The sequence below is a fragment of the Condylura cristata genome, unplaced genomic scaffold (assembly GCF_000260355.1).
Source record: "Condylura cristata isolate star-nosed mole 26May11 unplaced genomic scaffold, ConCri1.0 scaffold00007, whole genome shotgun sequence".
NCBI lineage: Eukaryota > Metazoa > Chordata > Mammalia > Eulipotyphla > Talpidae > Condylura > Condylura cristata.
Window position 1 is genome coordinate 15476844 of NW_004567108.1, and position 13480 is coordinate 15490323.

The 13480-nt window shown below is 39.0% G+C and overlaps 1 protein-coding gene across 1 annotated transcript; it reads left to right on the forward strand.

The window, feature by feature from the left end:
- The first annotated feature begins 1449 nt into the window (after positions 1 to 1449).
- DNAJC21 (DnaJ (Hsp40) homolog, subfamily C, member 21) lies at positions 1450 to 13480 on the forward strand. Its single transcript, XM_004678088.2, has 11 exons — positions 1450 to 1538; positions 3243 to 3366; positions 3665 to 3787; positions 4160 to 4464; positions 5226 to 5380; positions 7150 to 7237; positions 8731 to 8889; positions 9279 to 9321; positions 11081 to 11253; positions 12466 to 12541; positions 12997 to 13480. Exons 3-11 carry the CDS (start codon positions 3698 to 3700, stop codon positions 13159 to 13161), a joined length of 1254 nt encoding a protein of 417 aa, XP_004678145.1. The 5' UTR covers positions 1450 to 1538; positions 3243 to 3366; positions 3665 to 3697; the 3' UTR covers positions 13162 to 13480.

Genomic DNA, 13480 nt, shown 5'->3' on the forward strand with positions numbered 1-13480 from the left:
TTGCTTTCACAGCTGGTGTTTTTTTAGGACTTAACTTGAAGACATCAAAACATTCCTCTATATGTGGCCTGAATAACTCATTCTACTTGTGAGAGTATAAGAGTTAATTGTAATTTTTTTTTAATACCAGTAAAGTGCAACGGAGAACTGAGTATCGGTTTTTCAACCCACCATGATTTCACTCCAGCCAAGGGCATGCATCTCCCAAGTCTAAGTTTTGTTAGGAAAACAAGAATAGTTAATGGGTAGGTAACTAGTAGTATCTGTCATAGAGTGGGAATCAAGATTTTAAATATTTACAACAGAGTACTGGATATCCTGTATCACCTAGAACCTCATTTCAACAGGGCCACAACAATATGGAACTTGGTGGTGTTAGTAGGCAAAAACAGAAACCTAGCTACACGGTTCAAATAACTGAGAGTAAAGTCCCTGCCTGTGGATACTGTTTCAGCACTTTACTGATACCACTGAAAATCACTTGACTTTTCCTTCATTGTCTCAAGATGAACGGCAGAAGCTGGTTATCATGGCCACATACCACAGCACAGGAAGAAAGGAAGGAAAGAAAATACACTGACTTCTACTTTCATCACTTTTATCAGAAGTGTGTCCCATAGGCATTTCTACCATCAAGGGACAGCTTAAAATACCTGCTTGCATCTTAGCTTATCCAGCTTCCACAGTGAAGGCCACAGGAGAAAACGGTCTGCCACATTGGGTCACCACATTGGGTCACCGTGAGCTTCTCCACAGAAGACACCTGGGTGTGTTTATAGTGGGCATCTGGCATTCCTAGAGCAATTCAGGAGAATCCAGAATGGAAACTGCAGTCTTTATAATCTCATCTAGAAGCAGCATACCATTATCACGTTGCTGTTGGTCCCACAGACCAACCCTGGTGACATGGGAGGAGGGCATCCTAGGGGCCACCTTGGAAGCTGGCTGCTGCCTCTGGCAAAGATGCTTGCTAGATTCCAGGCTAAGGACGCATCACTAAGGACAGAATAACTAGCTTTTATATACATAGACACATAATTGTCTATGTATATTCAAATTTCTTGGGTTCATTTTGGTATACATTGATAAAAAAGAAAATCTTGAAGACAGTGTGAACACTAAACATAATCCAGTACTAAATAATTTCCTGTAACTGATTTATTTTGCTCCTTCTAAAATTAAATGTATACTACTTGGGATTTTCTATGAGGTTATCCAGATTGAGTGCTCAGTGGCACATTGACATTTAGGGAAGAGTGTGAAATTTCTGCTCAAATAGATTCTTAAAACAGATCCTAATTATCAACTGTCACCTAATATCTCTGCTTTTCCCTTATTTTGTACATTCCTCATCTATTTATGGTATTTGTGATGGAAGATGTCCCTTTTAGATTCTGTTCTGTACTCTTTTGATGGCTAAATTTCTGTAACTTCATGTTAACAGATAAAAATCTGGATAATGCCGCAGAAGCAGCTGAACAATTTAAATTGATCCAAGCAGCATATGATGTGTTGAGTGACCCTCAAGAAAGAGCATGGTGAGCTTCATACTTTCTCTTCTATTGTAGTGTACTTTGGGGAAAAAAATTGTTAATACAGGGCTTAAAAACTTAAATTGTTAAATGACTTTGGGTGTATTCTGAAGTCACCTGTTCATTATATGAAATTATCTGAATTGCAGTTTTGGGTAGGAAAGAAACTTAAGAGATGATTATATGATTTTATAGATGAAAAAGCAGAAAATTTAGCAACATTAGCCTTAGCTTTGACACTTACAAAGTGGGTTCTTATTAAATGTGGTCCATGTAGTAGATGATGAGTTTGCTGATATCAGAATAGAATATTGACTTGCCTTTAAAAAACAGATGAAGCATTAACTTTTCCAAATAACTACTTTCTATGAAGAGATTATGTACCTACATTAAGATATGTTTTCTAATGATGACCTGGTAATTTAATAGTATTTCCAAGCAAGATTTCTGTTTGAAGTTTTGAGTTTTCAGATTCTCAGTGAACTTTCTGCCACAAGGCAAGACGCTTTCAACCCAACATAACTTTGCAAAATCTTGTTCTTACAAAGAACAGGTGGGTGTTCAGTGCTGCTGGGAAATCTTTGGTGTGTTAAGCAGCATACAGAATGGCTGGCTATTGAGAGAAAGGCTACAAAGAAAAACCGAATAAAGTTATCTTTTTAAAGAAAGATTTATTTATAAATGCAACACAAGAACTGTGCTACAGACTAAAGGTGTGGGGGTGAGAGGATTCACCAGAAACAAGTGGGAAGCAGGCAGATCTATTGAAATAGCACTGCTGAGGGGTCAGAAGAGGTGTGCCACGCCACATGGTCAGCTCCCCTACTGGGGTCAGACTCATCTTGCAGTGACTGTGGATAACTTCACAGCCTGTGCTTCAACCCATTGTGCCACCAGGGAGGACCTATAAAGTTATCTTTTGTATGAAACTCAGAGAATCCTGAGTATTTCCCAACTCTAAGAATCCGGCAGTGTGGCCTTAAAAGTACTGTTGCCTTCTTTTAAGATATTTGGCATTCTCCTGATCTTGTTTTGCTGCAACCTCTTTTCCAGATCTTAGGTTCTCCCGTGTCCCAGCATTTCCCTTGTCTTGTTATTTCAAGCTCCTGCCTGTTCACTCTCCTGTTCTCCGGAGGCAGCCCTGTAAAGGCAGGCAGTGTGGTCTTGTCAGTGCAGGAGACTTGGTTTTAAATTTCAGTTTGCTGTTTACTGGCTTTATGATTGATATATTGCTGAGTTTCAATTCCATTTATATCAAGCAGGATAATGCCTAACTTCACAGTATGTGTGAAGCTTCTAGATTACTTTTACATAAACATAGGAAGAGTTATTCTGATACCTATTAAAAAATTTCCAGATTACAGAAGTAATAGTCTGTGAACCAGATTATGTTCAGTACTGCCCTCTTTTAATAACATTTCTTCTTTGTGAAAATGGAGCTGCCTTTCTGGGAGAGTCACAGAACATTCCCTGACTTTAAATTCTGTTTAAATAGGCTGCTACTGTACAGTGTGTTACAGAACTGTCTTGCTCTATGGTGTACCACTAGAAGTGAGGTCAAATTTTAATCAGTAGTTATTAAAATTTTTTGGCTGTGGATTGGACAGAGGAAAATGTACAATAATGGTAGTTTGGCTGCTCAGAGTAACGAGTCTTTTTGAATTCTTATTTATGTAGCCTTCACTGATGACACTCATTTTGTTTGTTTAGGTATGATAACCACAGAGAGGCTCTGCTTAAAGGTGGGCTGGATGGAGAGTATCAGGATGACAGCTTAGACTTGCTTCACTATTTCACTGTTACTTGTTACTCTGGTTATGGAGATGATGAAAAGGTAAGACATGAACTCACTCCTCATTTCTTGTCAAGTGCTTAATTAAGGCTCTTCAGTACAAAGAGAATTCTTAATATTATAGAAGGTAAAACAGTGCTTGTTTTGAAAACTGAAAAAGCATTGCTTTCATGTTAAACTGTCAGCATATAAAAAACACCAGTTGAAACTAAATGTGCCTGCATTGACAAGTCTTGAGTCTTACTTCTTTAGCTTTAAGGTTCCATGGAGTACATTTTAAAATCTTACTCTATGACTAGATACCAAATTACCAAATTCATGTTTCTCTTACTGTTTTTAGGGCTTTTATACAGTTTATCGTAATGTTTTTGAAATGATTGTGAAGGAGGAACTAGAGTCTATGTTGGAGGAGGACGCCGAGAGTTTCCCAGCGTTTGGAGACTCCCAGAGTGACTACGATACGGTAAAGGGATAAAGGAAGAGCTGTTGTCACTATTTGCCAGTGCATCTGTTCTGTTTCTTCATTTTAAAATTATGGGTTCTAGTTTGAGTCCTGTGACTCCCCTCTGTTGTGCTGAAAGAGCTGTCAGGGCCCTCTCAGCTCCCTCACTTTTCTTTGTTACTGATTGTGGTCCCACCCAGTTCATTTCCTCATTTAGTTTGTTAGCAAGGGTGGGTTGTTCTGGAAGCCTTAGCATGACACTGTCCCCCATTGATTAATACTAATGTTAAAAACATAAAAGAGATACTGCATCATTAAAATTTTTGCCTTTTTTTTTTTTAAAAAAAGAGTTAAATGAAAAACTGGCATCTTGACTATGTCTTTTGTCTATAGGTAGTTCATCCTTTCTATGCCTACTGGCAGAGTTTCTGCACTCAGAAGAACTTTGCTTGGAAAGAAGAATATGATACTCGACAGGCTTCAAACCGCTGGGAAAAACGAGCCATGGAAAAGGAAAACAAAAAGATTCGAGACAAAGCAAGAAAAGAGAAGAATGAACTTGTCCGCCAGCTGGTAGCTTTCATTCGTAAAAGAGACAAGAGAGTGCAGGCTCACCGAAAACTTGTGGAAGAACAGAACGCTGAGAAGGCGCGGAAAGCCGAAGAGATGAGGCGGCAGCAGAAGCTGAAGCAGGCAAAGTATGTGATGCGCGGCTGGATCCTTCTCTAAATGTAGTTGGAGGGAGGTGTCAGAAGAAACCTCAGTGGGTTCCTTTTTTTTAATCCTGGCTTTGGACAGTAATTTTATCTACTATGTGAGGATTTTTTTTTTAGTTGAATTTTTTTCATACATACTCAACTGAATTTAACAACAGCAAATGTTGAGTTCTTACATTGTAAGATCTCAATTTAGAGCAAGGCCCTGGTCTGAATGATTTTTTTATAACGGTTCTGTGAAGTAAGTTCGGTTTGTATCCTTGTTCTTAATGAGGAAAGGAGCAGGAGCTCACATAGCAGAGCTAGGAATTGGGCCCACGGCGCCAGTTCAGTGCCCTAGCCCACCGGGCATTGCTGCCGCTTAGCAGTGCACACACAGTTTGGTATTTAGATCTCCTGGTGCCTTTAAGCTTTTGCATTTTTGATAGAGAGCTCTGTATAACTTCTTAAAAAATTACTTCTTAAAACTTCTGCCTGCCCCGCCCCTGAGCTTTTGAAAATAGCACTTAACACTTAAAATTTAAAATCATTTGAAAACTTTTAGTAAGCGATTAAGAATTATACATTTCAACCCCATTATTATAAAATCAGCCAGATAAGAGATGTGACTCCTTCTATTTTAATTTGGCATAGGTTTTAAGTTTTGGGAGAAGATGCTTGCTGGGGGATGGATTTTAAGTCTGAAGAGTAAATAGTGTGGAGCCACAGCTCTGGGTGTACATGAGCCTGTGCTGTGTGTTTAGGCTGGCAGAGCAGTACAAAGAACAGAGCTGGATGACAGTGGCCGATTTGGAGAAGGAGCTCAGGGAGATGGAGGCACGGTATGAAAAGGAATTTGGAGATGGATCAGATGAAGAAGACATGGAGGAAGAACAAGAGCCCAAGGATGGACAGGATGGTAACTTCTCTATTCCATAGGAAACATTAGAAAACAATGTTTCTGTGCCCAGGAGTTGTGTACTTCAGGTGCTGAGAGATGCCAGTAAAGGGTCCAGAGGGAGTGGGGGATGAGGAAAACCTAGAAAACATCTGAGTTCCAACCCGTTACGTGTGTGTGTGTTTGAAGGAAATTTTTATCTTCCTGTTTTTTAGGTGGTTGAAATGAAAAACAGTATGGACCACACATACGTAGTCTATTAAAGTAGCCCAGTTCCAGTTATTTGGTTAATAGACTTTTTCTCACCATCTTTTAAAGAACTTGTGCTTCTAGCTGTGCAGTTATATTGACAAGTATAATATTGACTGGTTATTAAAAACATGAAACTAAGCTGTAGGTCATGTTGTAATAGAAACTTTTCAGTAAAGTTAATACTGGCAGTCTACATGACTATGTAAGTCCCCCCTCATTTCTGACTTTGTGCAGGGCTCTTGCCTGGTGGGCTAGGTTGCATTCTCCGCTGCTGTCCCTAGAGCATAGCATGTGACTACTGCAGAGCACTGAGAATGTCGATGCCTGATTTTCCCCACGGCCTCTAGCTGTTCTGTGAGAGATAAAGTTGAGGGATCTAAATGTTGTTTATCAGTTTTACTGATAAAATTGATAATGTGGTTTTTCAGACTAATGGCCTAAATGGTAATATGACATTATTTAAAAAGTATAGGAAATGAGCTTTATATAAATCAGAAGTAGTGTGTGTGATGTTGTGTTACAGTTATCGAGCACTCTATACATAAGGTGGCATTGATAACCATAGTTCAGAACTTTTAAAGTGCTTTTTCACATATAGGATCTCTCTTGATCTTTACACAGTACTCAAAAATAGGTCTTGCTTATAGTTCCCACCATTTTACTGATGAGAAAACCACTAGCTCAGAAGTTATGCCATTACACATTTTTAGATTCAATTTTTACTTCAAATCTAATATCCTTTATTAACTATTGCATTAAACAAAGTTTATTTTGTGTATGTGATATTGAAAGTGAAAACATACTTGGGAAATATCATATTCTAAACATTAACACTAGATGGGATGTGTTTTGAAGGTTTGTGATTGCAATGAGAATGTCCATCAGGATCATGTTAACATTACTTATGAAGAGCGAAGTAATACTTTCATGTTTACTTTTATAGATAGAAAATGAAATGCTCAAAAACTTCCCATGGAACTTTTTATTTAAGAATATGTGGACTATACTGCCAGTAATTATTTTGTCATAATGAGGCTTCAGGTTTATGAAAAATGAGCTGATAAAGTGTTAGACTTTATGTGAAGCTTGCATTCTTGTGACCCATCTTGTAACAGTGGTGGAATGTGGTTATGTGGTTAGCTAAGTTAACTGACTATTTTAGAATAGGTCACAGTTGTGTATTTGAACCAAATCTTGCTTAGGGGATAGACTAAAAAGCCCCTGTTGAAAATAACCGCTTCATGGTAGAGTTATGATGGTGGTGGTTCAATTTTTTGTACTTAATTCACAGCCAAGACTGTGAGAATTTCAGGGGTCTTCTAAGAAGACTCATGAAAATAACTTAAAATATAAAGTGACTTATTTAGAAGTATTCCTTCATAATTCAGTGCTGCTTTTTAAAGAACAGCTCAAATTCTGGTAACATTTTTTTGGTAAGGACATAAAGAATTTTTAGTTTATAATGAAGAGAGGTGATTTGTTAACAGGTTTCTGTTTTGTGTACAGTGGAGTTCTGACTAGAGGCTTCCTTTTCATAGGTAAAGACAGTGATGAGGCCGAGGATGCTGAACTTTATGACGACCTTTATTGCCCAGCATGTGACAAATCTTTCAAGACTGAAAAGGCGTAAGTGCCGTATCTTTGAATTCACAGTGCAACACTGTAAGTCCCAAGAGATGATCACTGGCCCTCACATTACATCTTAGGGAATTTTTCTCCAACAGGGAAAAAGAGGGAGTTTGCCATCATTTAGGCCTGTTGTACTCTTTTTCACTCATACCAATAATGCTGTGTACTAGCTGATTTTTAAACATGTCTTGTATACTTGTTGCTTGCTTGGACAGGGAAGGAATCGTCACACAGGGAGGTTAGACCAGAACTCGTCATGTCTTCTGTTGGCAGCAGATTTATCTCCAGCCTTCACACTCCTGTACAAGCCACTGCTACAAGATTAGGAACATTAACCCTGTCCTATCTACAGTATATTTGCTGACTTGGAAGGATTTTATTATATGGGAACAGCAATGCAGAAGTAATATTGAAAATAATACCGTTTAAAGAGTGGGAGAGGAGATGGGTTCTCTCTGAAGGAGAATTTTAGTGGGAAGAAGAATAGCAGCCCAAACTAGAAAAGCAAATCTGAACAGAAGAGATAGTTGATGGTGACATATTTCCTACTTTCTAGTCTAACTTTACAGCTTAAGTGTTGTTACATCCCTTTGTGAATTGTCAGGTAGTCCATAGATAACTGAAATAGACGTTGCTCATAGAATTTTAGACAGAAAAATAGAGAGGTGTCTGAACTTGTCTTGAGGATGGTAAGGAGAAAAGGAACCCCCTCATGAGAACATGAAAGAAGCTGTTGAAAAAAAGCAAAAGAAGGTAATCTGCTCCTGAAGTTCAGGCCCTCATTACCATTTCTCATTCCTGGGTGATCTTCCTTTTAAGGTTAGAAAGTTATCCTGGTCCCTCTGAGCCCACTGCACAGCCTAAAACATGAGCACTTGGTACATGCTCGGTGACTAGGTGGAAACAGTAGAGAAGACTTACCTATTTAAGATTTATTTATGCATACAGTACTGGGGTACAGGCCAGAGGCACAGGGGTGGTGAGTGGCTTCACCGAAGACAGAATGGGGAGCAGAACAGGCAGATCAACAAAGTATACTGCTGAGGGGAGCAGCGAGTGAGACAGGAGAGATCTGCCGCACCATGTGGGTCACTGCCTTGGCCAGGAATTGAACTCAAACTGGAGCAGCTGTGACTGGCTTTACCTATTAATCTGTTTTACTATTTTCACAGTGCTATGCTCTTGCCCTACCAGGGAGGGCCTGGAGAAGACTTAGATTTTAAGAATTACTAAATTTCAGAAAAAGAAGAACATCTGGAGGAGCATGCTGGGATATAGTGAAAAAGCACATAGGCACGGGCTTCCTTTGTACTTACAATGCTTAAGAAATTCTGATGGGATACTGTTTCTTTTAATAGCATCACTGACATTTTGCTATTAGTTAATGGAAACAAGAGTAAATTTTAACTTGGCTGCACTAATTTAGGAACTTACTTGGGCACATATGAATTAACTTTGTGGGAGTTACTCACATAAGATTTTTCTTTCAGCATGAGAAATCATGAGAAATCAAAGAAGCATCGGGAAATGGTTGCCTTATTAAAACAACAGTTGGAGGAGGAGGAAGAACACTTTTCAGGACACCAAGCTGATGAAAATTCATTGAATGTCGAGTCTGAAGATGAAATCGAGGATGCACCAAAACAAAAGTATTTTTAAAATAAGTTACTAGACATATTTGTCACATATTTACATGCTGTTTTATATCAAAAAAAGTTATTCTACATTTTGCCAACTAAGGAAGTTTACACTTGCAGTGGTTAAAGACATGATGCTAACTGTAATTTTTGCAGGTTATCTATTATATAACGAGTGTATTTATAAGCACCTTTTTACCGAGGCAGTTGATAGGTTAATTACTGTCATTGACCACTGTTAACAACTTGTTGACATGGTAATGTGACTTTTCTTTTAATGCTTTATGATATTAAATATTTTTAACATTTTACTTCCCTTTATGTCACTGTAGTCAGTATTTTTTCTTTTTACAAATTCGAGTATTGATAATTTTGATTTTTTAAAAAAATTTTATTCCTAGGCTTTCTAAGAAACAGAAGAAAAGGAAACAGAAACCAGCACAGGTATGTCAAAAAGTTTTAATAACATTAAATATCAAATGTAACATTGTTCATTCAGTATAATATATTAAAGAGAGGTGCTATCCCTGTAATTTTATGTTGATTGTAAAACAGATTAACAGAGGAGTTGAAAATACTTTTTTTTAGTATTTCTTCCCCCCTTGTAAAAAACTTTATCCTAGAAGAACTTGAACAGCACTTCACCTGTTTTGCATCTTTAATGGTTCCACAAGAATCATCAGTACGTGTTAGATCCATTGGGTGAAAGTTAATGGGGAACAAGATTTAATTGATCTCAAAGTAACACTGCAAATTATTAATTACAAAAGGGAAAAGGTACTTTACTGTAGGGGAACCTGGCATCTCCACCTTCACTAAACGACCAGACTTAAATCACCGAAAAATAGGGCAAACTGGCATTTTGCCTCCTGATTTATTGTGAAGGGCACAGCATTATCTTTGTATTATTCCTGCTAGGGATGATAAGCCTAAGTTTTATATTGAGGAAACAATCAAAAGTCCAACTCTCGGACATCTAACAAAACAGTCAAAAACCATTATTGTGAAAAACAAAAATGTGGGATTTACTGGAATAAGATCAAGAGTTCTAGAATACAGATAAAAGAGACAGGACACCCAAATGCAACAGGTGACCCTTGATCACATATGCAGAGGTCACTGAAGAAAAGGGTTGTTGGAATGTGGATGTGGGTAAAATCCGTGAATGAGTGTAAGGTGCGTTTGAGCATATGGAGGGGCCTTTGGAAAGGCTTGGCGTCATGCTGTCTGCCGCACCTTACTTAGTTTCTAGCTCAAGGCTGGATAGTTGTGTGTGGAGAATGAGTGAGATGAAGGGAGGAAGGGAGAGAGAAGGAAAATATGGCAAAATGCTACCCAAAAACAACTTAAAAGTAGTTGTACTTGGTAAAGGTATATCTGCCAGGCAACTTTCTTTTACAGTGCTGGTTTGTCGTATCTCCCCCCCCCCCCACTATAAAGTAATGGTTGCGGTTGCTCATTACAGATCATTTGGAAAATACAGAAATTATCATAATGATCATAATTATCATTCCCAATTCTGCCTGTAGATATTACTAAACAGTGAATTGAATTCTAATCGATTAACATCTGTGTGATTCTTCTTGTGTTTTAGCTATATGTCATAGATTTATTTCTACATTTATTACTATTTTAAAGATTTATTTATTTTTGCATACAGAACTGGGTACAGGCCAGAGGTGCAAGGGTGGTGAGAGGATTCACCAGAGACAGGGTGGGGAGCAGAGCAGGCCGATTGATGAAGTACAGTGCTGAGGGGAGCAGCGGGCGGGTCAGGAGAGGTCTGCCGCATCATGTGGGTCACCTCCAGGGCAGGCAGGGATCATACTCATGCTGAAGCGGCTTTAGCTTCTTAGTGCTGTGCTTTAACCCGCTGCACCACCTGAGAGGTCCTATTTCCACATTATTGAAGCTGTGTTCAAAAGGATGGTTTTTAGAGTTTCATAATTTTCCATCATGTTTTCATTCAACCATTCACCTTTAGACAATTGGGTGATTTGCAGGTTTTAATTGGAATCAATGTTTAAATAATATTTCTGTAAGAATATATCCTTGTATTATCTGCCTTCCCTTTTTATTTCTTGATGCTTTACTACCAGTGCTTACTGGACATTACTGTTTATTATAACTATTGGGTACCATAGCAGAAGGATCAGTTCTGTAGTATTTATTTTGAAATGGCATGCAATATTTTATTACCTAGAATTATGATGATAATTGCAATGAAAATGGAACTGGAGAAGGAGTAAAGGTGGATACAGAAGACACCAACTTCAACCAAGATAATGCCAAAGAATTGGAAGTTACTTCCCAAGAAAATGCCAGTGTCACAAACACTCTTGAACTTTGTGATGATCCAAAACGTGAAGCTAAAAGGTGAGCCAGGGCTGCATGTTGTGTCTAAGTACTTGATACTGCTAGGAAGGACATTTTTTCATATCGAGGCAGTCTTTTGAGTGATGTCAGGTGTATCTAACCTACACATAGACCCAGACGTCATGTTGTATATACAGATGACGCATGTTGCGATGAGAATGCTCGAGCATGACCAGCATCGGAGGGTTCAGATTGATCCAGTTCCTGTTTACCTTATCCTACTAAGGGTCTTCCCTGGTCCTGGATCACTAGCCCTTGACACTTGAGGAGCACTAGGTCATGGGTCGCGCAGTGACCATTACCCCAATCTTGGTGCTCTTGCTTATCTACCTGTGCTCACCCCAGTGCGTGACATCAGGATAGATGTCTGCCGCTTGGGGCTTTCCTACTTGGAGGAGCCCAGAACCGGTGCTGTGCCGGCTGTGGTGGATGGCCAGGCGTATCCAGTCAGGGGAGGTAGCCTTACTTGTCTCCCTCCTTGTTTGATGGTCTTGTCCTCATTCTCCTTTGTTCACCTGGAACACAGAACCATTTCTTGAACAATGACCCGAACTATCAGTAGCCATAGTTCCCTCTCATTAAAGGCCCGTGATGAAAAAGGGTTTTGGTGACAAGTCCGGTGGGCGCCTGACTTGAGAAAGCTCAACAGTGGAGCAGCAGTGAAGGTGGGAGCGATCTCTGGGCTTGGGGAGTTGAAGTGTTAGTCAGTGGGGAAGCACATCATCCATGCCTGGAGTAGGGCTGTGCTGTAGAGAAAGATGTGAGTCTCCATAAGCGGGCCTTGTGGGAGCCTGGAGCAGATGTTACACATGGTGTGATGCTAGGTGTTATTCCCAATTTGTGAATGAAGAAACTGAGTTTTGAGACTGGCCCGGGTTCAAAGCTGTGTTTGGGGGGAACTACACTGTTGGATTAATTGTGATGCTTTGATTCAATAAGTGGATTATTAAGCACTTTTTTTACATCACTAAAAATTAAGAGAATTTTGGGGGTCTTGTTTTTAGCTTGTGTTCCAATTATTTTAAGTTAATAATTTTTGTGCCACATTTATAGCTCTTCATTTAAGATCTGAAAATTACTAACTTGGACATTAAAATTAATGAGTTAGCTTTTAAAATGCCTGTCATTCTTTGGAGTTCTCTTGGGAACGAGATGACAGCTAGGAGTGGTATGTTACTGGATTGTGCTGAATTCTTGCATTTATTTTTTCAGCGTTCCTAAACCCAAAGGAAAGAAAGCCAAAGAGATGAAAAAGTCTGTCCGAGTTCCTGCGGAGCCACAAACAACGGTAGGTCAGAAGCACATTGGCACCACTTCGTGGGTGTCGCCGCTCGTCCTTGGGACCTGTGCAAAGGCGGGAACTGTCCATGGTTTTGCTTTAACAAAGCTAGAAGTTATGTCTATGCTACTGTCATTTTTTCTTGTAAAGTAAAAGAAGCCCATTTGAAATACCAGGCTATATCAGAACAGTTACTGATTTATGTTACTTTGAAATCTAAAAAGTGGTCTAGTTGATGTGTACATGGCACTGACTGCCTCAGGATTCTTAAAGTTGATGGCTGGGTAACGGGCTTGGCTGCCAAGGACCGTGGCCTCGGTTGAGCCTGTCTTGGTCGGTGTCTGTCTTCTTAAAACCTTCTTTTGTCTGTTCACTTGACTTTTAATCCCTATAGGAAAACCTGAAACATTCCTCTCAGTTGTAACACTTGCCTTTCCTTCTTTTCCCCCTTGCCCCCCCTTCAGGGTGATATTCTTATCAGCTGTACAACCTGCCATAGTGAATTTCCATCCCGGAATAAACTTTTTGATCATCTAAAGGCCACAGGTCACGCAAGAGCACCGTCGTCATCATCCTTAAACAGTGTGGCAAGTAGTCGGAGCAAGAAAGAGAAACGTAAAAACAGATAGAAATTTTGCCAACGCTTTTGCTTTTTCATTGTCCCTAGATTTTGAAACCAAAAACTGAACTGAAACCACCTAAAGAGTTAAAATTTCAGTGATCTGCAATTGATTGCATTGTGGAAGATTATTTTTTATCTTGTAAAAAACATTTTTTTGTTTAATATATATTTTTAAACATTTCATTAGTGATTGAATTCTACTTTTGCCATCTGAGTTGACTTGAATGTCTCAAAACAGGTAAATATTGTAAAGTGTACATTTTGATTTCTGTTGGCTCATGTGGACAGAAATGTACAGGGAAAATTAAATTATTTTAACACTTACA

Bases quoted from the DNA above. Each gene is read 5' to 3' on its own strand.
- DNAJC21 (XM_004678088.2), top strand. From the start codon at position 3,698: ATGATTGTGAAGGAGGAACTAGAGTCTATGTTGGAGGAGGACGCCGAG. The intron at 5,381-7,149 runs GTAACTTCTCTA...TCCTTTTCATAG, and splicing joins GCCCAAGGATGGACAGGATG to GTAAAGACAGTGATGAGGCC. The intron at 7,238-8,730 runs GTAAGTGCCGTA...TTTTTCTTTCAG, and splicing joins TCTTTCAAGACTGAAAAGGC to CATGAGAAATCATGAGAAAT.